Source organism: Psammomys obesus, unplaced genomic scaffold (genome assembly GCF_907164565.1).
Source record: "Psammomys obesus unplaced genomic scaffold, mPsaObe1.curated_primary_1811, whole genome shotgun sequence".
In the NCBI taxonomy this organism is placed as follows: Eukaryota; Metazoa; Chordata; class Mammalia; order Rodentia; family Muridae; genus Psammomys; species Psammomys obesus.
Genome location: NW_026596046.1, coordinates 6,237,299 through 6,260,989, shown reverse-complemented (window position 1 = coordinate 6,260,989; position 23,691 = coordinate 6,237,299). Strand labels below are relative to the sequence as shown.

At 45.6% G+C, this 23,691-nt stretch overlaps 1 protein-coding gene across 7 annotated transcripts in view; it reads right to left on the bottom strand.

Annotated features, from left to right (window-relative positions):
* Ttc23 (tetratricopeptide repeat domain 23) overlaps positions 1-23,691 on the bottom strand; it is a 93,530-nt gene that overhangs the window by 10,673 nt on the left and 59,166 nt on the right. For all 7 annotated transcript variants that reach the window (XM_055623667.1, XM_055623663.1, XM_055623665.1 and 4 more), the window contains 3 exons: positions 20,994-21,099; positions 9,502-9,629; positions 4,710-4,859 (listed from right to left, as the gene is read on the bottom strand). In XM_055623667.1, coding sequence (XP_055479642.1) covers positions 4,710-4,859; positions 9,502-9,629; positions 20,994-21,099 — 384 coding nt within the window. The remainder of the gene's footprint in view (positions 1-4,709; positions 4,860-9,501; positions 9,630-20,993; positions 21,100-23,691) is intronic.

Below are 23,691 nucleotides of genomic sequence, written 5' to 3'. Positions count from 1 at the left end.
GGATCTACACATGAAAATGAGTTTCTGCTGTGGAGGCACCTTAGGGACTCTAAATTTGGCTCTGCATTTCCTGGCATATCCAAGCGGGGGGGTGGGAAAGTAAATTTTGTAGGCCACTAAGGAGCAAGTGCAGGCAGATCTTGCAGTGTGGGTACACGAGCTGCTCATGAAACACACCATCTAGAAAGATCTGAGTGGCTGGCTGGCTGCAGGAAGCTCGGGGACAGCATGGCTTGCACTCCAGAGTTGATGCAGGATCAGGGGAGACCCTGTTGGTATTGACTTTCTTGTTATATCCTATAAAACAAACCATGCTCCAGCTTATTTCCTAAAAACATTCATTATAGTGGGTTTGGGGACTCTTATTATTTTCCAGGCACGTAGCTGGAAATGATATGTGATACAATGAAGTAATGAGTAGAACCCTGCCAATTACAGTTCTTAATGGGGAGGTCAGATTAAAGCTGGACCCCAAGCGAACTTCATACTGTACTTGGGCCTGGTATAATATACCTAAGATATTGCTGACCGAGGAAGCAGCCACCAGGAGCTCTTTCAGCAGCCTTTCACCTGGGCGAGAATGTGAGCAATGTTGCCTTCCTAGACCAAAATGTTTCTCTCTCTGTGTTGCCAAAGGAAGTGAGCTTGTGCTGTGGAAATTTCCAACTGGAGCCCACAGAGCTCTCCAATATTTCCCTGCAGGCAGATGCCTTTAAAAGACAGATCAATAATTCGGTTTCCCTTTTGGTAATTCAATCTGCTGTCTGCTTTGTTTCTGAAGCCTTTCTGTTTAGCATGACCTTGGGCCCACATCTGGACCATTTAGCACAGGAGGGTACATCTGGAAAATCCACACTTGGTGGAGTCTGGCTTCTGAGAGGAAAACTCAGAGTAAAGGCTGTTGTTGTTGATAAGAACAAGACAAACATGAGCTAATCACGTTTAGAAAGCTGCTGGCTTCTCAAAGCCCAGTGAGAAACTCCAGGCAGCAGACTGAGAAAGGCATGTTTAAAGTCCCTGCCTGTGTCCTGTGTCAACAGGGCGGCCAGTCCTGTCCTCAGATGAAAGCAAGGAGGGAATGATAACTGCCCCTACCAGACGAACAGCAATCACACACAAGTTCTCGCTTCTCTCTGATCCTGGCAGATGGCCAGAGGGCTTTAAGACATCGGAGCTGCTGCTGTCAGGACTCAGGGTTAATGAGTCCACATCAGAGGCAGAAAAAGCTACCGTCTACTGTGGGTTTTACAGTGATGTGACCTGAAATGTTTTTAAAGCTGAGGTGGTTTTGAGCAGTGTCGGCCACAGCAGGACCTGCTGTCTCCTGAGGAAGCTGACGGACATGTCGATTTCCAGGCCTTGCAGTGGGCTACAGAGATGATAGGACATGACCATGCTGCAGAAGCAGCAAGACCTGCACCTGCCAATCACCAGAGTGAAGGAAAAAGCTGAGCTTTTCTGAAGAGCGGTGTGGTCCAATACAACTGACTGACTGTCTGAGAGCCAGGCCCTTCCTTATGGGTACTGTAAAGGGTAAAACTGCCAGGGACATAAGAAATGATATTCACACCTGGCCACATCAGACTGTCCCAAACCTATGCTGGGAAACAATCCTAAAAATGGAAGCCTAAGAGATTCATGAGAGTATTTTGAAAATTTTATATAAACAAATAAAACATGTAAATGAAAGTTACTTAGAAAATATTATTTACCAAAATATTTCAATTATTGACAGAAAGTTGTAATAGGCCACCTTTTGTAGAATAAATAAAGAAAAATTTAAGAGAATTTTCTACAACAAAAGCACCAGCCCAAAAGGTTTCCTAAGAGATATAAATATTTAAACACCATACACTTTGGTATATGAAAAATAAAGGTGACTATAAAAAATAGGTGTATTTCCTAATTTTTTTTCTGAAGCAAACACAACATTGATGCTTAATTATAACATACAATTATCAGTGTAAAAACCCCTAAAACAAATAATATATCTAGTAGTAGATTCAACACCTGCTATGATGTCAGGATTTCCCTTGAGAAGTAGTAGTTGAAATTTTAATTCCCAGTGCTACAGGTTGGGAAGTCAGTGCCAAGAAGGCTCTGCCTTCATGGGTGGTCTGCTATCTTGGGAGTAAGTTCACTGAAAAGGTAGAGTCTGGTCTCCCTTATTTTTGTTTTCCCTTCCTGTCTTGCCCTTCTGTTTTCTGCCTTTGAATGAACAAAATAGAAGGGCCACCATCAATTGTAAGCTCCTTGGCTTTCAATTTCCTAGCCTCTAAAGCTGAAAAGAAATTTCTGTTCTTTATAAATTCCTCACTCTCTGACATTCTACTATAATAGAATAAAACAAACTCAGATGGCACCGTTCTAGAAAAATAATCCAATCTGACCAAGGGGAGGATTCACTCCAGGAATGCAATCATGGTTGATTACCATGATAACATATACTGCATGAAGTGAACTGAGAGGACTTATATGATCATTCCTGCTAACGCTGAAAAAAAGAATTGATAAAAACTGACATTTATTTCTATTTTAAAAAGACTTGTGTGACCTGATAGACTAGGATCAGAGGGAAGGGGAGGAGGACCTCCCTTTTCAGTGGACTTGGAGAGGGACATGGGTGGGGAAGAGAGATGGTGGATTTGGAGGGGATGGGGGAGGTATGGGGGGATACAAAGTGAATAAACTGTAATTTAATAAAAAATAAAATAAATAAATAAATAAAATAAAAAAAATAAAAATAAAAATAATTAAATAAAAGACTCGTGAAACTAGAAATCTTTTTTAAATATTTGGACATAGACCTTTTTAAAAATTGATTATTATTTATTACAGTTTATTCACTTTGTATCCTGGCTGTAGTCCCCTCTCTCACCTCCTCCCAGTCCTTCCCTCCCTCTCTCTCTCCTTCCCCTATGCTGCTCCCCTCGTCCACTGATAGGAGAGGTCCTCCTCCCCTACTATCTGACCCTCAGTCTATCATGTCTCATCAGGACTGGATGCATGCTCTTCCTCTGTGGCCTGGCAAAGCTGTCCCCTCAGTGGCAAAAGCCGGCCACTGAGTCCATATCAGAGACGCCCCTGTTCCCCTTACCAGGAAACCCACATGGAGACTAAGCTGCCTATGGTCTACATCTGAGCAGGGGGTCCAGGTCCTCTCCTTGCATGGTCTTTGGTTGGCACATCAGTATCTGCAGAGGCTCCTGGACCCAGATTATTTTTGGCTCTGTTGTTCTCCTTGTGTAGCTCCTGTCTCCTCCAGGTTTTTCTATCTCCCCCTTCTTTCATAAGACTCCCTGCACTCTGTCCAAAGTTTGGCTTTGAGTCTCAGCATCTGCTTTGACACCCTGCTGGGTAGAGTCTTTCAGAGGCCCCCTGTAATAGCCCTGACCATTTTGGAACTCATTCTGTGGACCAGGCTGGCCTTGAGCTGAGAGATCTGTCTTCCTCTGCTTCCTGAATACTTGGATTAAAGGTCCCCTGCCTGAAGTCAATCTCTTGAAAAACGACTCTCTGGAGCAGTTTCTGGTAAGACTGGGAAGAAGGCAAAGGAGCCCATTATCTACCCTATCATTCACTATTGTGCTGTACTTGTAAGCTAAAGCAATTAGATAAAGGAAATCAGTCAGAAGCATAGAAATGATGTCTATTTGTAGATGATATAATAGTATATCTAAAAATTTAAGAGAATCAATGTTGAAATTAGTCCAAGCAATAAAAAACTAAGCTAGCTAGAAAGGTCATAAAATTAAAACACAAATCCCGATAATCCTCAGATACACAGAGATAAGTAAAAGTATGCAACAACGAATAAATCCCCACTTACGGTAGTCATGATTAAAGGTACAGGGATACACTTAAAATACATGTAGCTTAGAAATGGAACACTTGAATGAATAAGAGACACAAAGCAGACATGAGCAAACTTTTTTTGATTCACACACATACACACATATGGGAGATTATATATATATATATATATATATATATATATATATATATATATTAGAAAAACAACCAAGTATCCAGAAACCCTGATAAGAAAAAGCCATGAGAGCTATCTTGTATTCCCTCACAGTAAATCATTCCACAGACTCTCTATAACTAAAAATGTGACATAATAACACCTAGACAAATAGAGGTTAGCAGAACAGAACAGAACAGAACAGAACAGAACAGAACAGAACAGAAATCCAGAAACAAAGTCAGGTGCGTGTGGGAATGTAGTGTTGTCCTGACCCTGTGTCTGGGCAGTGCTGGGCCCTTTGAGGAAATGGTGCCTGCAGTCAGTGCATTTCTGCTATGGGCAGGTATTTGGGAAAAAGACAACACGAGACCTTACACCAGCTACAGAAAATAGACTCCAGGTTCAAAAGGAGAATGGAAGAAAACAATCACAACAGAATTCCTCTGTGAACCGGGTATGCAGAAAGATCACAATAACAAGAAAGGCTTACTAAGTCACAGTATGAAAAATTTAAAAATATCTGTGTGATCAAACTTGACTGATAATTCACTTTTTCAATGTATTTTAGAGGAACTCTGTTTCCCCCCAAATGTTAGCTTAAATCTACCACCAAAGTGATGCCATCTTGCCTAAATAAGCCATTATGAATTTTCCCTTAAACGCATGGTGGCGGCAAAGAACTTGACATGGAAAGTGAGGGAGAGCCTCACTCTGTGTCAGTGCTGGCTCCCACTTTTACCTTCTTTAGTTTCGTGTGCGCTCCGCTGTGGTTTCCCTGTGCCAGGTCTGTCCTGCCCAGGACCCGGTATGTTTCTGCCACCTCAGGGCTGAAGTCACCAAATGCTCCTACTTTGGCTTCCAGGGACTCTCTCAGGATCATGGTCGCTCTCTGTGGAAAGGACAAAACATGTGTGGTGTGAAAGTTCACAGGTCTGCTCAGTGATTACGGGCACTTGCTGTAGGCGCTGAGGACCTAGGGTCAGTACCCTCGTGCTAGATCACAACCTCTGAAACTCTGGTTCCAGAGGCTCCAGTACCTTGCTCTGGCCTCTGCAAGTGTCAGTTATGCAAGTGGTGCACAGATATACATGAGGCAAAACACTCATACACATACAAAGAAACAGGGGGCTGGAGAGGTGGCTGTGCAGTTAAGAGCACTGGCTGCTCCTCCAGGGGACTGTGGAAACTTCAGTTTCCAGAAGTTATAGAAGTTATAGACAGTTTCACAACTGTCTATAACTCCTGCTCCAGGGGATCTGACACCTCCACACAGACATACATACAGGCAAAACATCAAAGTACATAAAATAAGAATAAATTGTTTAAAAAAAAAAAGAAAGAAATCTTTACAAAAGTTCAGGGACTGAGTAAGGCCTGTGCTTTTCAAGAAAAGATCATGAAATTGATCCACATTTACCATTTTAGAGAAGAATGTTCTTAAGAACTGGGCTACTGTCAGCAAACAACATATTTGGGGAGACAAAGTACAAAATGTGAAGAAAGAAAGCACCAAGGACACTGTGTCATCTCTCGCTAGAATCTGTTCCACTGAGCAGCAAGAGCACAGCCTGTGAGGAAGCCTTCTGAGTCAGGGGCTCAGTATATGTGTGAACTGATTTCATCTTCTTCTGACCCAGGAGGAGGCCAAGGTACAGAGCAGCAGCGGAGAACTTCATCAATGGTGGTACTGGAATCTATCTCCCCAGCCCTTTCTAGGTCCATGCTCTTCCCCCTCTGTGTGCTATTGTTCTCACACAAGAGAGAACTAGGCTGCACTTGTGGGTCAAGCTTCCAGACTTTCTAGTCTCACAGGGAATACTTAGGAAGCTAAAAGTAAACACTCCATGGAGCATGATATCATGTTTTGTTTGCTTTGCCCTATTTATTTATACCAACGTGGGATAGAAAAAATATGAGCCGATCAGAAAACAATATTTCCTGATACTAATGTTTGAAAATACCATGACATAAAGGCAGAACATCTGTGAACTGTGAACAATACTCCCTGAAATTCTTCTGCATGAAAACAAAACAAAGCAAAACCAAAGCAATAACAGCCAGGCTCATGCCCTTAATACCAGCACTTGGGAGACAGAGGCAGACAGATCTCTAGAAAGTTCGAGGCCTGCCTGGTCTGTAGAGTGAGTTCCAGAATAGCCAAGGCTATACAGAGAAACTGTCTCAAAAAACCAAAAACCAAAAAACCAAACCAAAACCAAAAACCCAATAACAATAATAACAACAAAAACTCCATACTTATGATTGCACAACACTAATGCTAATTCAACAGCCAAATTAAGCTAGGACCATGGAAAGGGCTCCCCATAGCATAGCATAGCTCCCCATGGGGCCACACCCTGATCCTGTGTTACAGACAGGCAGAGGTGTGAATGAAGAACATTGTTCTTTTTGTTGCCAGTAGCATGAGTTAGGAACTGGGGCCAGCACATTAAGCAACCATGTAACTTGCCAAGTATGGCCAATGAAAACACACAGAAGACTGGGATCTCCAAGCAGGCCTGTCTGTGTCCATCCCTCCCAACACCTGTGAACAAGGACAAGAAAGGAAGCAAGAGTTGGGTGAGGTGACTTTTCCATGGCATTTGACTGTGGGGCTTTGGGAAGCCAGTCAGAGATAGGGAGAAGTGCTAGACATCGTTTCTCTGAAGGAAGCCTTTAATACTGTTTCAGCCTGACGAGGGAAATAGAGGTGGATGTGTATCAAGTTACAGGCATGTTCTGATGATGACTGAAAACAGGAAAAACTTAATGAAGAGAACCAAGAATTATGACTTAGATGAGAAGAGGGCATGGGCACATGAGAGCCCAGGAGAAACATACAGCCTATGTGGGGCTAGTGAGGAGATTCACTTGACCATAGCAAAGCATGTAGGGAAGAACAGGGAGACAAGGCTGGTGGATGGTTAACTTCTGTCAGGGACAATCATTTGTGTCTTCTCACAGAATATCTTAGCCTGCAGCAGAATGGCCTTCACTGTTTACTGCAAAAATCCTTTCTTCCCAAAGGTTACCTTGCTACTGGAGCAAGTTATCGTATGAATAGGCAGTAGCTACAACTGGGATGGTTTAGGTATAACCCATGCTCATCTGTGCCAGGTTTCTCGGGCCAGCTGTTGTTAGACATACCTGCTACACTCCCTGGTGACAGTTCTGCAAGCAAGGGTGAGAAGAGCATGAGGCTGTCATGGGTGGCTGGGCAAGCTGAGCCGTTACAGGGGTACCTGGCAGGAGAAGGAGGGCAGAACACCAGGCCATGTTGTATCCTCTCAACAATGTACCCTAGCTTGGCTGCATGCATCTAAAGAAGGGGCAGCATTTATATCCTTGCAAAAACATAGAAGGGCTGGAAATAATTCTGGAATGAAGGAGCCAGTTTGCCAAGATCTCCAAGGGGAGTCTCGGAGACTGAGACACATCTTTTAAACAAGACTACTGATGTCTATGACTTGCTCAAGATCACTGAGACTATCATCAGTGACACTGGGCATCAGCTACCTCTATACAATGGCAGGAAGGATGGGAGTGAAGACTGAGTATAAGAATTGTGGGAGTAAAGAGTCAGCTGGCCAACAACCCAGCATCTGTTCTGAGTCTGTTCATTAACTCCACCATGAGCAAGAAGGTCCCTGCTCTCACAGAACTCAGCTTGGTTCTATGAGCAACATAAAATATCCATATAAGTTTATACTACAAATATTTTACTACATCAGTGGGAATTCTGTAAGGAAGACTCAGAAGAGTCCAGTGCAGGCAAGGGAGGGAAAGCAGGGAACTGAAGGACAGATTACACTAGCCTGGAATGAATCAGGAAGCGCCTTCCAGGAGGAAATGAAAGAAGAGACCAGCTATAAGCTTCTCTCTGTCTCTGTATCTCTCTCTCTCTCTCTCTCTCGCTGTGTGTGTGTGTGTGTGTGTGTTTGTGTGTGTGTGTAGAAAAGGGTGGTATGAGCTGGGGAGATGGCTCAGTCTTTAGAAGTATTTTCAATCACGAGGGCCTGAATTCAATCCCCTGAACCCACATAAAAATGCTGGGTGTGGCGGCATGCACTTGTAAGAGCTAGTGACACAAAGACAAAAAGGTCCCGGTGTACTGGACAGCCAGTCTAGCCGACCTGGTGAGTTGCAGGCCAATGAAAGACCCTGTCTTAAAGGAGGTGGATGACCTTCCCGAGGGTGACATACAAGCTTATCCTCTGGCCTCCACATGTGTGCAAAGGTGTGCATACGCACCTGTACACAAATGAACAGGCATACCCACACATGCCGGAAGAAAAGGAAAAACTATTAGTACAGGAAATTAGCTTAGGGCGAGGAACGAAGTGAGCCTAGAAATGTCAGCAGAATCTACACACTGGAAGACCGGGCCAGCTTTGCTGTGAGGGCATGAAGGTTCACTGGGATACCAAACGAATGTTCACTGACAGATGTGCTTTTAAATTCTGAATAGACTAGACAAGTGCACTGAGGATGAGCACTTGGGAAAGAGCAGATGCTAGAGTGGTCCTGACAAGAGAGCACGCCTCGTAGGAGGGGAAATGTTAAACCATGCATGTATTAAAGACATCTGGAGGTGAATGAGGAATCTTCAAGTCCCCATAGGAGCAAGATGGAGCCAGGGTTGACATCTAAGGCCCTAGCAGGGTCCTCTATCTTTGGTTAAGTGATTCCCAAGCACAGCCCTCTCTCTCTTTGGTTGGGTGATTGGGAAGAAGAGTGAAAAACTCTTGTTATGGTGACTGTGGATCTATCCTGGCCTGACAAACTTGAATGAATACAGAATAAGAGCCTATGTTCCTTAGTTGGGAGAAGAGAGATTAAGGATGAGGAAAAGAGCTGTGGGAGTTTTGAGACAACAAAGAGAAAACGTTTTTCATCTTCATCTCCATCTCCAAGATTTGCTATGCTAGGCTGAAAACACATACACACACATACGCACACACAACAAACCTCTGAGGTATCTACTGTCTCTTTCTGGAACAGGTAAAATTTATAGGGAACAGGTTCTCAGAGTTTTGTTACTGGTGGATATAAGCTCTGACAAGTATAAGTTCTGGTCTCGTTCCACTTTCCTAAGCGATGTTGCGCATGCCTTTACAGACCCGCAGTAAAGGGAGTGAGCTGAAACCTCTGTGCTATGTTTTTCATTAGTTACGATAATTCCACTACTCGATACTCAAATGTGAAGAATGGGATTGGCCACACTGACTGCCACACACCAGTTAGAAGAAGCACAGGATGCAGTGAGTAGGGGTTTCCCCACTGGGTTCTTGAGGTTTTCAGTCCTTTGTCATCTTTCATAGTTGGATGTAGCATTTGCTTCCCACAGTTTTCTTTCTAAGAGGAAGTATCTGGATACTGGCCAAGAGTGGCTCCTTGATTTATTCACCTATGTCCCTCCCAGGCTAGGATATGCCCTGTACATAGTAGGTGCTTACTAAATGCTTGAGGAGTGAAGTAGTCTTTGGCAGCCCACGTGTATAGCTTGACAATTGTGATCTAAACTCACTCACTTCTTTCTGTCCAGCGATTTGCAGAAAATTGCAAAATTCATCTTGAATCGAAAGAAATTTGGCTCTTGCTGCTCCTTCAGAATCCTTGACGTGAGTCATGCTTTCCTGAAAATACTTCTCGGCCACATCTGAAAAGAGCATAGAATACAATTTTGAAAATAGCTCGAGGATCTGAAGCAGAGATGGAGCAAATATGCTGTTAATGATGGTAAAACATTTAAAAATAGGCATTTGGATAAGAGCAGCCAGTTCAAGGGACTCTCCTGTGCCCATTAATCTGCCCGTTTTAGCAGAAATTATTTATATCTCAGAAGGATACAGCAATTTGCTTCCCTTATTTTTCAGACATTTTAGTGTTCTTAGTGATAGAGAAAGCAAAGTTAATGGGGTGAGAAAGGAGAAACTGTCCCCAGATCCAAACGCACTAGGGTATTTTTATGTTGACTGATAATGCAATGTCTCTGCCTAGAAATCAGTCAGTCCTCACAACTCATATAATTTTATGGACTCTAGCTGTAATCTTGTTATATATTTCTATAACACATAGACTTACACAGGACAAAACAACAACAACAACAACAACAACAAAAAAAAAACGCTCTAGGAAATTTGGTCAATATACTACTGAAGAATTCCAACTATTCTAAACTCTTAAACATGCTGATTAATAAAACGAAAATAGTTTGAAGTAAATGACAATCATAAAAGAAAGAGAAGGAAGACCCCAGACACAGAAAATGAAAAGGGAAATGAAAACCACAACTGTGACTGCATTCAGATACCTGAGATAAATCAATTTGAAGTGAGAAAGGTTAAGTCTTTGCTCATACTTTTGGAGGCTTTGGTCTGTGACACAGTGGCTCTGTTGCTTCTCTGTTCAGGCTGAGAGAGCCTGTGAGGATGTGACAGAGCATGTCATGGTAACCAGAAGCAAAGAGAATCAGGAAGGACCTGGGTTCCCAACATCACTGTCTAATAGTGTCACAGGCTGAGGACCAAGACTTTACTACAGGGGTCTTGGGAGGACACGTTGCCAAACCACGGCAAACAAGGAACCGAAGCTTAACAGTCCACAGGCCTCCTAGGAAACAGTGCATGCACTCAGGACTGCGGTTTTCCAAGCTTGAGCAAGACTGGAGATGCGGCCTGGAGCCCATTTGTGGTAGCAAGCTGAGTGAAGCTCCCTTCAAAAAGCCAGCCTGGTGCTGCAACTCATCCCTGAGGCTCTGGGCCAAAGTCCTGAATGTGATGTGAGATCATAGGTCTCTGCTGGCTTTTAGAAAGTGAGATCATCCCCTGGTCCCAACAGAATCACGATGGCTTTTGTTGTTGCTTTGTTTCCTGAGACAGGGGTTCCCCGTGTTGTCCCCTGGCTGTCCCTGAACCCACAAAGATCAACCTGCCTCTGCATTCTAGAGTGCTAGAATTAAAGGCATGCGACACTATGCCAGCACATGTGGGTTTTTGAACAGGGAGAACTTTCTGCAGCTGGTGACAGAAAAAGAAGTCAGAGACACTGGAAGCTCTTGCAGTTTAGGTCTGGATTTTCTCCCAGGGGCTCATATGCTGAAGGCTTAATTTCCAGACCATGGAGTTATTAAACGTGTAGCCTAACTGAAGGAAATTATGCTACTGAGGGGGTGTGCTTGAAAGTAATATTGGGGCCCTGCTTCCCTTCTCTTTTTCTCTCCTTCCTCCCTTCCTGGCTGCTATGAGGTAAATAGTTTTCTCTGCTATGGTATTCAGCCTCCCCACGGGCCCAGAGCAACACAAATGGAGACTTCGGCACCATGAGCCAAGTAAACGTTTCCTTTCAGAAGAGGCCGGGCTCTAGATGAAAGTGGAGCTGGCGGCTGCTTGTTCAAAACCTGAGCAGAGAAACCAGCCTTGCTGTGCCAGACATCTGGCTTGTAGAACCAGGAACTAATAAACAGGTGCTTAAATAACTACAACACTTTTGTGTCTATGTGTACATGTGCTTGCAGGCATGAGTGTGCATGCATCTGTGGAGGCACACGTCCTCGTGACTGAGGCACCTTCTTCTATCACTCTCCACCTCATTATTACTATAATGTTCTGAGACACGGTCCTGTGAGGCTTTCCATTTTGGCTAGAGTGGCTGGCCCCTGGGATCCGGTGGACCCATCACTGGGGTTAGAGTTGATGGCCATCCCCCTCCCCGGCTTTTATGTGGCCACTGGAGATCTAAAGCTAGTTCCAAATGCTTTCCTAGCAAGCACTCCACCCTCTGAGCTCTCTCTAGCCCCACATCTATAATTTGTATGCAACAAAAGAAAACTAATGTGGAAAATATAACTATTCAAGTTTATATTGTTTGGATACATATTTTATAGTATTTTCGAATTCATCAAGTTTTAACGAGCAGCAAACAGAAAGAAAACAAATACATCCAGAGTTATGTTCTAAATGTTGGGTCTTCCTCAAATTCATGTTAAAAACTCCAAACTCCAAGGTGATGGTCACTGAGAGATGATTTGTCATGTGACAGAGCCCCCGTGAATGGAACTTGTGCTTCTGTGCATGGGACCCTGAACAGTGACTGTGACACTCTCCTATGGGAGAAACCAGTGGAACACAGCTGTCTATGAACCAGTAAGTAGCCACCCGCAGACATCAAACCTTGACCTTGGACTTCCCAGTCTCTAGGGTTTTGAAAAACGAATTCTTAAGTTACCTAATGTGTGGTGTTCTGCTATGGCAGCTTGAGCAGATTAAGGCAGCCGAGAACCTCTACAAATGGAAACGAGCACAACTGCATAGATCCAAGCGCAGGCTTCAAGCCTGTCCACCCACAGAGAGAAAAGGCTATTCAAGGCACAGGTTTAGCACAGTTATGAAAAATGTCACTAAAATGAAAAGCTCCCACCTATTAAGCACTACACGTCCATTTTCCACAGTTTTAATTATGGGCATCTCTCCTGCCAACTGACAATCAGATGCCTCAGAGGTAGCAGGCAGCCACGACAGACACTGAGCAGAGAGAAACAGGGAAAATGGACAGACAGAATGGCCCCCAAACACAGCAGCCCCAGGTCATTTGCTGCTAAGCAATCCTGCATAGCAGAAGAACTCTGAGAACGTGGCTGAAATTCAGCTTCGAGTCCTGGGTGCAGAGAAATGATCCAAGCACACCCATTTGAAAGGGAACAAGTAAACACATAGACAGGGAAAGCATTTTCCAGGTGGACATGACTGAAGAAAACTCCGATCTGGAAACAAGAAGCGTTGGGTTCCGCCTTGGTGATGCGGGCAGGAGCAGGACTCCTGTCACATTGTCTCCTAGGCATGTCCCCATCCTAGGCTCGTTAGCTGGCTCAGTATTAACTGAACTGGATACCCCTCACCTTCACCAGGCCAGCAGGTGCTTTCCTATGGCACTATCCAAGTCTTATGGAAGAAAGTTCTCCAAGATGGAAAATGTTATATCTCTTTACTCATTGCTGAGCCCTCAAACTAAGTATCAACTCTGACTTAGCTTGACAATCTGATGGCAGTGTTGAAGGTAGTGTGGCATTTATTTTATAGATAAAAGCATAACACAAACATTCCATATCTAATGTGACTGGGGTATGCTGGAATGGAGGGTGCTTGATATTTTCATTTTCTAAGCTAATTGAGAGCCAATAAAAGAATGTGGCCCGGCCCTTTTAGAGTAAAACAGAACTGGTTAGATGGGCAGGCCTGGTGGCGCATGGCAGTAACCCCCGTACCCCTGTCTGTCCTCGGAAGATCTCTAGTCAAAGGAAAACAGTAAGACTAGGGGCTAGACTGTCCCTAATGGCAGACATCACAGGCAAGCTGACCATATCTGTAATGGCAAGTCAGGACCCTTGCTTTACAGGATGTCCTGAAACATAGTAACAGAGGGGGGGTCTCAGGCATCAACAGTGATAGTCTCCCTACCTGCACATCTTTATGTTTATCTGAGATAAAGGAAAACTCTTTTATTGTAAGACCCTGATTTCTCTCACCTCCTCAGGCCCTAAATGAACTATGACCCATGATTACATGGGTAGTCTTTGAGGAGAAAGCAAAGTATGTGCTAGCCCACAGCAGAGGAGTCATGTCCTCAACAGATTGTTTTCCAGGCCTGGGAGGGGAGGTTTAGGCACCCCAGACTCATGCAGAACAAGTGACAAGAGAATTTCCAAAGAGACAGGAAGCCATGGGCTCTGGACAGGAAGTCCTCTCCTGGCATGGTTCTGTGTTCTGAAGCTGAGTATGAATTTATAGAGCCGGCAAGCAGTTCAGTGTTCTTGCACATGGCCTTCCTTAACTTTAAAAAGCACTTCTAGAATCCTCTGCAACCCGATGCCCATAGCCTGGGCAGAGATGAAGTCATTCTCTAAAACATGGGCGTGTGACTCAGCTGGTAAACCTGAGCCCTGCCTGGCAGCTGAGGTGAGCTGGGACCAGAAACCTCTTCCCACTCCGACCCCAGCTGAGTGTTTGGGTTGTCTATGGGTTCCAGCAGAGGGAGGGAGTGATGCTGCACACCTGTACTTTAACCATCTCTGCAGATGGCTCTGTCTGGGTACCTGAGAACATGTACACTTGCATAGAGAGGTTCATATGCAGGCAAAGGAAACAAAGCTTCGTTCAGCCAGAGAAAAGAGGGCTGCAGAACAGCCCACTAGATGTCAGAAAGCTTAACAAAAAACTGTGTGTGTGTGTGCTGCAGTGCATTTCTGACAGAGGACAACTTATAAGAGTTGGCCCTGCCTTTGTTCCAATTGGGTCCATGCAGTCAAACCCAGATAGTCAGGCTTGATGGTAAGTACTCTTATCCTGTGAGCCACCTTTCTGGCCTCGGTCAGGAAACTTCTAACTAAAATAAATTCCAGTTAACCTGGGGTTCATTTTCCTGGGCTGTTCTAAGGCAGGAAGAGGGATGGTAAGGACAGCTTCATTTCGGGAGGGCTCCATGTATAATGTGACAATCATCTTTTGTAACAGTCTCAAAATATAGTCTTTGTATTAACGGCAAAGGCTTTGAGGACTCCAAGAAATTTAAAAACAGGAAGTCTCCAATCCTAGCCTGATCTTCACTCAGCAAAGACTGGATGGTTGAGACCATGGTGGGTGCTCCTACCCCCACCACTCATCACCTGTACGGGGCACAGGGGAGGCCTGGGGTCTCATCCCACACAGCAGGTGGGTGAGCTGGTACACTTGCTGTAAAAACCTGAGGAAATTCATATGTGTTGCTGGGGGCAGGTCTGTATCTGAAAGCATGATGGCTAAACGGGCACAAAGCCAGAAGAAGCTTGTAGAGCATAAAGGTGCTGAGCATGCTCACAGGGCTTGACAAGGGGCTCGGACAGCGTGGGATCTGCCTGCCTTGGGGTCCTCACTACCAGGAGCAGTCCAGTCTCCCCACTGTCATCCCTTTGCCACTTAGAGTCCCATGCAGGGCCCCACAAACAGAAGTTGGTCATTTTGCAACCTTAGACCGCCAGTCCCTTAGTTAGGGAAGCATATATGCTCTCCAAAGAGCTGCCTTAAAAAGCCCTTTCAAAAGCACCAAGTATAAAAAGCACAGCTTTTCTAAGAAGTTCTGAATGCAAATCTTACATGCTGGCACCTGAACGGACGACCCAAACCTTGTGGAAGTGACCACCACAGGCTGTGCACTTTGTCCTGCCCAGAAATGGCATAGAGGCCACAGGCCTCACTCAAGGCACACAGGAAAAAAAAGGCAACTGTCCAGGTAGGGTTCCAGAGGTTTCTGGTCTACCCTGGGTAGTTCCCTAGGAAAAAGGTCCAGCAACTTAGGCTTGGTTTCTCCCACTGGCCCGGAGAGCTGCCAAGTGAGCAGCCTCACCGAGACAGGAAGCTCTTCTGGGGCTTGTAACTTGTATGACTAGGGCTGGGATGTGACATTCATGGTGTGACCACCTTTCTGAGTGGAGGGTATGGGAAGGAGGCAGTCTGTGGTCTCTAGTCCAAGGCCTTGACTGTTCTAATGTGCCAAATGACCATGCACTCCAGTACTCCAGGTGTGAGGATAACTTCCAGAAGTTTCTGATGCTGGCAGAAACAGTAAGAATCTCCTTTCCTTCTCATTGCCTCACCCATTACTCCCTTGCTTCCCAAGGGAACTCTGAGCAGGTGTGGACAGATATCTGCTTGGGCCCCTCACAGGCAGGCAAGTGCAGGCTGGCTAGGCATTCTTATAAGCAAGGAGTCTCGGGAGGAGGGATGGGAACGAGGAGTACACAGGATACCTGGGTATGGGAAGGCTGAGGAGGAAAAGAAGATCAAGGGGTACAACATCAGGATGAAAGGGTACAGATAGGGTGCAGCCAGTGGTAGAGTGTCTCAACTTCTTCCAGCAGGACTATACCATGCCACAGCCCCACCACGGAGGCCTCAAGTGAAGGAGGGAAGAAGAGAATGCTAAGGAAGGCCACAGGAAGGTGAAGGCTGTGGACAGAGACCTCTGACAGGGGTCTTACCTTCCAGGGGCTCCCAGGCTCCAACAGCTACACATGCCTGGAGCTGCCTGACTTCCAGTCTCTTGGGACACTTGGATGTCCCAGGGGCATCAAAACAGGTAACCACTGTGTGGAGAAGGCGTGGGGTGTGCCCAAGGCAAGCAGAGCAAATAGGACACAGGAGGAAGAGTTGAAAAAGGAAGCATTGTGGAAGGTTAAGGAGACCTACCCAGATAAAACAAACAAACAAAACTTCACAAAACATTTTCATTACACCTGTGGAAAAATAAAATAAAAAATAAAAAAAAGGAGAAGCTAGGACTGGCCAGTAGGAACTACTGGGAAATAGATGTATTTGTGTATAAGGAATCCAGTCAGTCAGAAATCCCTGTCCCTAAGCTCCAACAAGGACAGACATCATTCCCTCTTGCTGTCTTGGGACTGAGAAGAACTCCTTAGCTTGCTGGTAGCCAGGACTACACGGGGACACTTCCAAACAAGGCTGCTTGCACTGAGAAGCACACAGGTTTACACTGAAATGTACTTGGCTTTGGACCATTTCCTTTTAATATCCTTAAGGAGAAGTGCTGTAAACACAGGGCCAAGGCCCTGGACACTTAGCAGGGTTGGGAGAGCTGTTAATACCAAGTTTGTCTATGGGCTGCTCTGGGAAGCTGGCCAGGCTCAGGTTAGTGACATTCCACGAGCCTGAATTGGGAATCTTCAGGCAAGCACAATCCTCCCAGACTTCTAGGGCAGTTTTCTGTGCACGAAGAATGCATGACAGCGCAGGGCAAAGGCATCACTCCAGCGCGGCGCCTGAGCCCCTTCTGGGTCGGCAGCACCGCTTGTTAGCAGACAGCGCCTTCAATGGACATCCAGCAAGGAAACAGGGCAGACTGGCCACAGAAAGACCTCAAATGGGAAATCAGGCTTCTAAAGATTCTATTGTTTTGTTTTGCTTTTTCTCCATAAACAAAAACAAAGGGAGACGTCTATGTTAGGTACAGACAGGTTTAAGCATAAAAGGACAAAGGCCCTTTGACACTCTGAAAGACATGCAGCTTTGCTTCCGGGGGATCTTGAGGACTAGAAGTGACCACAGTCTAGGTCAGAAAGTCCTGGGTGGGTGAGAGCAGGAGCCGGGTGGGGTGGGGACAGATTGTATCTCCCTCCCTGAGTTCCTAGTAGGCCTCTTTCCTTTCCCCTGCAGGGGGCAGCAGAAGCCTGGACAGTCCTCAGCCTTGTCATAGGTCTCACAGCTTTGCCACGGTGGCTTTCTCCATGTGAAAGGGACAGCAGCACGATGGCAGAAAAGATGAGAAAATGTGCTTGCTTGGTCCAGTCAGGCTGCCCTGCTCCGCCTAGGCCACACACAGCATTTGCAGGTACAAGCTGGAACAAATCCTAGGTCTCCAGGCGCTGGCCACACCAGCTTATTTTCCAGCCTTCCCTTCATCTGCCACCAAGGGAGCAAAGACTCTGACAACAGCAGGTTTCAACGCTTAGAATAATTTTTCCAAACAGATACTCATCTCTGATTTGCTTGGGCCATGGGAGCAAGGGTTTGTTTGCTTCGTAGAGCTGTTCTGGGGTTCACATTGCTACTGAACAACTGGCATGGCATGTCCTTCTACCCCCCCCCACCCCCCCGGGCTGCTCTGCCAGTATCCTCACTCACAATGTCCTTACCTGTGGCTTCAGTAGCTAAATTTCCCACCAAATTACCAGTAATATTATCAAGGTGACAGGTGTCCTCTGATTGGCAGGTGCTGAATCTAGAGGGGCCATCAGGGAGCAGCCCTCAGGCTCATCTGGCCTTTGTCCTTTTAGTGTAGAGGAGAGGGAGGGAGGGAGGGAGAGAGAGAGAAAGGAGAAGAGAGAGGAGAGAGGAAAGAGAGAGAGGCAGAGACAGAGAGGACCCTCTCTAGGCTGACAGAACATTGTGGTAGGAAGAACTAGAGTGGCGTGTCTTTGCAACACTGGAGGTCACATCTTGTCTCTACCACATTAAAGGTATTAACAAAACCTGCACACAACTGTCACTGTTGTTGTAGCTGTCATTGTTCTATCCTGAGACACCTGCTACCCGTGCTCCTGAAGTCAGCTAGTCTCCAGCTGCGGCCCCTGCTCTTCTGCCAATGCAGCTTCTGCCCCTCAGCTCTGACTGGGACATAAGCTCTTCGGGTGCTGGTCAAGAAATGTTCTGTGCAGCCACAGGGTTACAGGGCTGAGGGCGGAGCTAAGGCCTTCTACAGGCCTCTGCATCCTGGCCCTTCCACACACTTGTCGTGAGGCTGTCCTCACTCATCCAGGGTCTCATGTCTACTCCAAACTCTACACTCTTGCACAGGGATAGGGAAAAAAAGGGGGCAAATGTAGAGCCACTCCTTATATATAAAACAAATACTAAGGAGTGTCTGGAGATGCCTCTCTGCACTGAGACCTTGATCACACTCAATGGCTTAGAAAAATCACATTTCCTATTGCCTTATAATCTTCATCCAAAACTGGAGCTAAGTAAAGTGAGGCCAGTGTGTCCTATGCAGGCATGAGTCATCTAGTACTCACATTATCTGTATCACACAGGTATTATTATCACTTCCACTCTGTATGAGAGGCAAGCCGAGCTGTATTTATCCTAGAAAACTATATATATATATATATATATATATATATATATATATATATATATATATATGCATGCACACACACACACACACCTCAAATTGGACTGTCACTGATTCTATGTAGGGCAAAGCAGACTGGTCTAACTTCGAAACAAAACCATCCCTGTGTATAATTTCTGCTGGCCATTGTTGAGTTCATATAGTCAACAAGGAAGTCCACTCTGTACTGAGTGGGGCTCAGAACCAGAACAGCCTCCAGGCAAAAAGACTGTTTTTAGCCTTTGCCTCTTCCATCTGTTTGGGTATTCTTTTAGAAGAGACTGCTTTCTTCCTCTGCCCATTTTAAAGGCTCAGAACTTTTCAGTTGTCTTAACCCAAGACCCACCAAGACACATGTCATCTAAAGGCTTTGGTGGCTCAGTTTCCCATCAAATTACCACTACTGTTACCAAGGTGATAGGTGTTTCAAGTGTCCTCTGATTGTCAGGTGCTGAATCTGAGAGGAGCCTATTAAGGAGCAGTCCTTGTGCCTGTCTGTCATTTTGCTGTAGAGCAATGATGAGAGAGACAGAAAAAAGCAGATGTCTCAGGGAATAATGGCATCTCTGGCAGCAGTGACAGTTGTATGTTGGTTCTGGTACTCTCACAAACTGCCGCAAATGCCTTTAACGGTCTGACCTCCACTCCACAGCCAGTCTTTCCTACCACCCGACAAACACCTACACTCCCCACAAGCTATAAGATCTGCACCCATGGTATCTGTAACCCGAGTACTCAGGAGGCTGAGGCAGGAGGACTGCCCTGAGTGAGCTTGAAGCCGGTTTGGGCCACAAAGTAAAACTTTCTCTCAAAAAAAAAAAAAAAAAATATATATATATATATATATGTGTGTGTGTGTGTGTGTGTGTGTAAGTGCTACGGAACCACAAATATAAAAGTGGTTAAAATTTATTATATGTGTCTGTGCATCACCATAATAAAGGTTGAAAAGAGATTTTAAAAACAAACAGAATAAAATAAGCTGTGGACCCCCAAATCCCCATGTTGTGCAAGGATGAGGAAAAGCATGAGCCATGGCAACTTTATAATCGCATGTTTACCCTGGATCAAAGCTGTTCTCACACTGGTTTTGTCCTTAAACATATTTGAATTAGTTACCATCAGCCAACAACTGGAGATTTCACATGAAGATCTACATTTCTTCTTCTCTGCAATATGCACTGCCTGCCATGGGGAGCCATGGTGCTAGAGTAAACTAGCTGGATACAGGCTGGCTCACCGCTTTGTATTGTCTCTTATTCTGTTAGCAGCCATGGTTATCAGCCATTTACTTAAGTTTCTCTAAACTACCTGATACACACATACTGCCTAGACATTTGGATTGTGTTGGACAGCGGGGTTCCTATAGACGCTTAGATGGGCGTGACTCTCAAATAATTTTCAATGTTTGATTAAGAATGGTGGAAGTTTCTTTCTCTCATTTAAAGGGTGTAAGACAACAAAAAGCTGCTGAAGACCTTGGCTCTTTGATGGTTTTGAAGGCAAGCCTGATTAACTTCTGTAGAACGCTCAAGGGAAGAGAACTAACCATCCACTTGCCTCCTCCTTCTGGTCAGGCTCTTCCAGGTCTAATAGGGTCAGCCAGGTGGCTGGGAAGATAGTAACCTATGGAACGCCTGTATCAGCGCCTGCTTGGACCAAGTCCCGCCTTAGTCTATTGACTTTTCAGAGCAGGTTGCTCCTTGGGGCTTTCCCTTCATCACCTACGTTTGGCCTGCTACTTGGACTCCTGCTTCCTGAACTGACCCCACAGCCTCCCAACACTGATTTCTGGTGCCTTGGAATCAATTTTATTCATGATGATTTCTACCTGATATCTTGGAATATACCTCTAGGTTTTCTGTATAAGGCATATACCATTTCTGAATAGTTTGGTGACAACAAAATCATTAGTGTTTGTGCTTCCTGCCACACAGGGTGCCAGGATGGCAGAGTAGGGAGTCCCCAAATCTCATGTTCTAACTATCCTATCAAGATAAGAAAATGCATCTTGAGTGGCAGCTTCTTCTTCTTCTTGAAATCCTGACGCTGTATATATTCACCCTGGCTGAAAACTCTGCTGAGAGAGCCCAGAGTTCACAGCTGCTGCCCTGACAGACCAACAGCCTTTAAAACAGTTGCCTTGGAAAGCAGGGATGTCCCTCTCAGCTGTGCACATGTTACCCATGGTTCACAGCGGTGTTTTGGATGAAGAGTGACATCCTGAAGGGGGAAGGGTTAGAGGACAGGTAGAGGAAAGCTCAGGGAAGCTGCACACAGTGTAGAGGACCCTTGCCACCGCCTCACCCACCCCTGACACATGCACAAGCCATTTGTGTAGTGGGGATGGGGGGTCTGTTCTCACCATGGTGGTCGTGCATCCCAGAAGCAACGGCAGCCCGGGCAATAGAGTGTGCGGAGTCTGCAGCCTCCGACGGGGAGGGATCTTTACTCAGGACGATGAGATGTGCCTGTCAGCACAGAGAGAAGAAACCCGTTGTTTACATGCTTGGCAGCAGCAATAGGGAACTGTCCTTGGAGTGATAAGCAGGAAGCCAAGGAACGTTCCAGCAAGCTAGAGGGGATGATTTATGAAGCAGTGCCATTGACTTTTGGGACTTTGAAAAGCATTGGGTGGAGGCCAGGACCCTGGATGCTGAATCCATTCGGCTAGAAACTGTCGCTGGAGCCTACCCTAAAATAAATTTGAGTGAGCAAGGACAATGACGATGGGGATGGGGAGGTGAGTTTCAAGAAGTGAAAAGTACCAGTACCAAGAGGTGCAGAGGAAGCAGGGAACCCAGCTCCTGGTCGATTGTTCAGCCTAGAATGTGGATCCTGGCCCCAGAGTTGCAGCCTGGTGTCTGATCACCAAGTCCACCCGCCTGCCATTGCGTGGAGAGCTGCTCAGTTTCTTTGTAATAAAGTTTATTTTAACATTGCTTAGTGAACCAGGTGATGGTGGCACATGCCTTTAATCCGAGCACTCAGGAGGCATAGGCAGGAGGATCTTTGTGAGTCTGAGGCCAGACTGGTCTACAGAATGAGTTCCAGGACAGGCAGGACTCAAGAGAGAAACACTGTGTCAAGAAGAAACAAAACAAAACAAAACAAAAAAACCCTGCTTAATAAAAATGGTATTCTAATAAACAAAATAATAAAATATTTTCAAGTAAAATATAAAATATAACCCTTCAAAGAAAATGTTACCAATCATCTTCCTGCCAGCATTTTAAGTTGAAAAATATTGGGGCTAGAGAGATGGCTCAGGTGTTAAGAGCACATACCGTTCTTGCAGAGGACACAAGTTTGATTCCCAGCACAGACATCAGGCAGCTCACAACTGCTTGTAACTCCAGCTCTAGGTGATCTGATATGCGTGCACGCGCGTGCGCACACACACACACACACACACACACACACACACACACACGCATGCACACACACAGGCACACGCTAATTAAAGTTAAAAAAATACTGAGTAATATGTTTACATCCCTCCATCGCTCACTTAAAGAATGCCTACAGCAGGAAGACAGGGACAGGCTGTGCACAGCCAGGGAAAACTGGGCTAAATGTGGTGAATTGATACAACACGCTCAGTAGAGATAGTAGGCAGTATGGGATTGCTGCCAGAGTGCATTTTCTTTACTTTTCTTACTGTGGCAAAATACCTGACAAAAACAACTTATTTTAGCTCAGAGTTCAACAGTGAACACAGTCTCTCATGGTGGGAAGGTGAAGTGACAGGAGTGGGAGGCCTTTGGTCACCCTGTGTTTTCTGTCATGAAGAAAGACAAAGGTTCTGGTGTTCATCAGGCTTTCTCTGTTGCCCCTCTGTTCTGCCTGGACCCTGGTGTGTGGGAGGAAGCCAACCACACTCTCCACCCCCATTACACCTCTCTGGACACCACCTCACAGATGTGTCCAGAAGTGTATCTGCTAGGTACTTCTAAATCCAGCCAAGGCAACAACGGAGATTAAACCTCCAGAGAGACAGAGAGAGGAAAATGCTAGGCTGGGCAAGCAGAATGCACCACCAAGCACAGCAGTTTAGTTCTTTCTTGTGTGTGATAGAACACTTCACTTTTGGGGATACTTTCTATGGTCTTCAATTTATATATGAAAACTAAGAGTGCTGAGAGGGTCTGGACTATTCCTCAGAGGTACACGTGTTAAAGGCTTAGTCCCCTGCTTGGTGCTACTGAGAGGCAGTGGACCCTTTAAAGGGGTGGGGCCCAGTGGGAGGTTTTAGGTCACCAGAAGCATGCTCTGAGAGGGGACTGTGGAACTCCAGGCTCTGCCTCTTTCTGTTTTTCTGGCCACCATGAAGTGAGCAACACGAACTCCAGCCTTCAAAATTGTGACCCAGATAACCTCTCTTTTTTTTTTAATGGACAGTCTCAAGTATGCATTACAATAACAGAGCACTAGCAGGGCAAGCAGTCCAGATATGTCCCGGTAGAGGATGGAGACATGCTCTGACCTTGACACTCTGACTTCAATACTGCTGGTTGTACCATCCATGTCCTGGATGCTGCTGTTCCTCTGCCAGCCATGATGTGGAACAAGGCCGACTGATGGGAGCACGCTGGAGCAGCTCTGACTTAAGCAGTGACGCTATCCCAGGAAGGCCTTATAGTCTGCATCAAGCATGACTCACGCTCTGAATGTGTCGCTGAGGTTATAGTTGAGGCAGAGGTGTGCTGTAACACGCAACAGCCTCAGGTGTTAGAACCTGAGCTGTCAGCACAAGGCTTGTGTGGTAGGGGAAAGAGCTCGGATTGACTGCCCAAGCCACCCCAGCTGGCAATGGTGGTTGCTGCTCTATTGGAACACCCAGAATTCTTAAGCATGAAGAAGGCTTAGACTTAAAACAACTTTTCTCACTTCCGGAGTTCTCCAAAAATAACTGAACGAGGGATCTGGGGAAGCCCAGAATAGTCACTAGCTTCAGTTTGGCACAAAAAAGCCCAGTCTTGAACTATGATTTGAAATACTACTGAAATAATAGGTATTTCAAAATACAGTTTCATGGACTACAAGAGCCGAAGGGTAGAGTC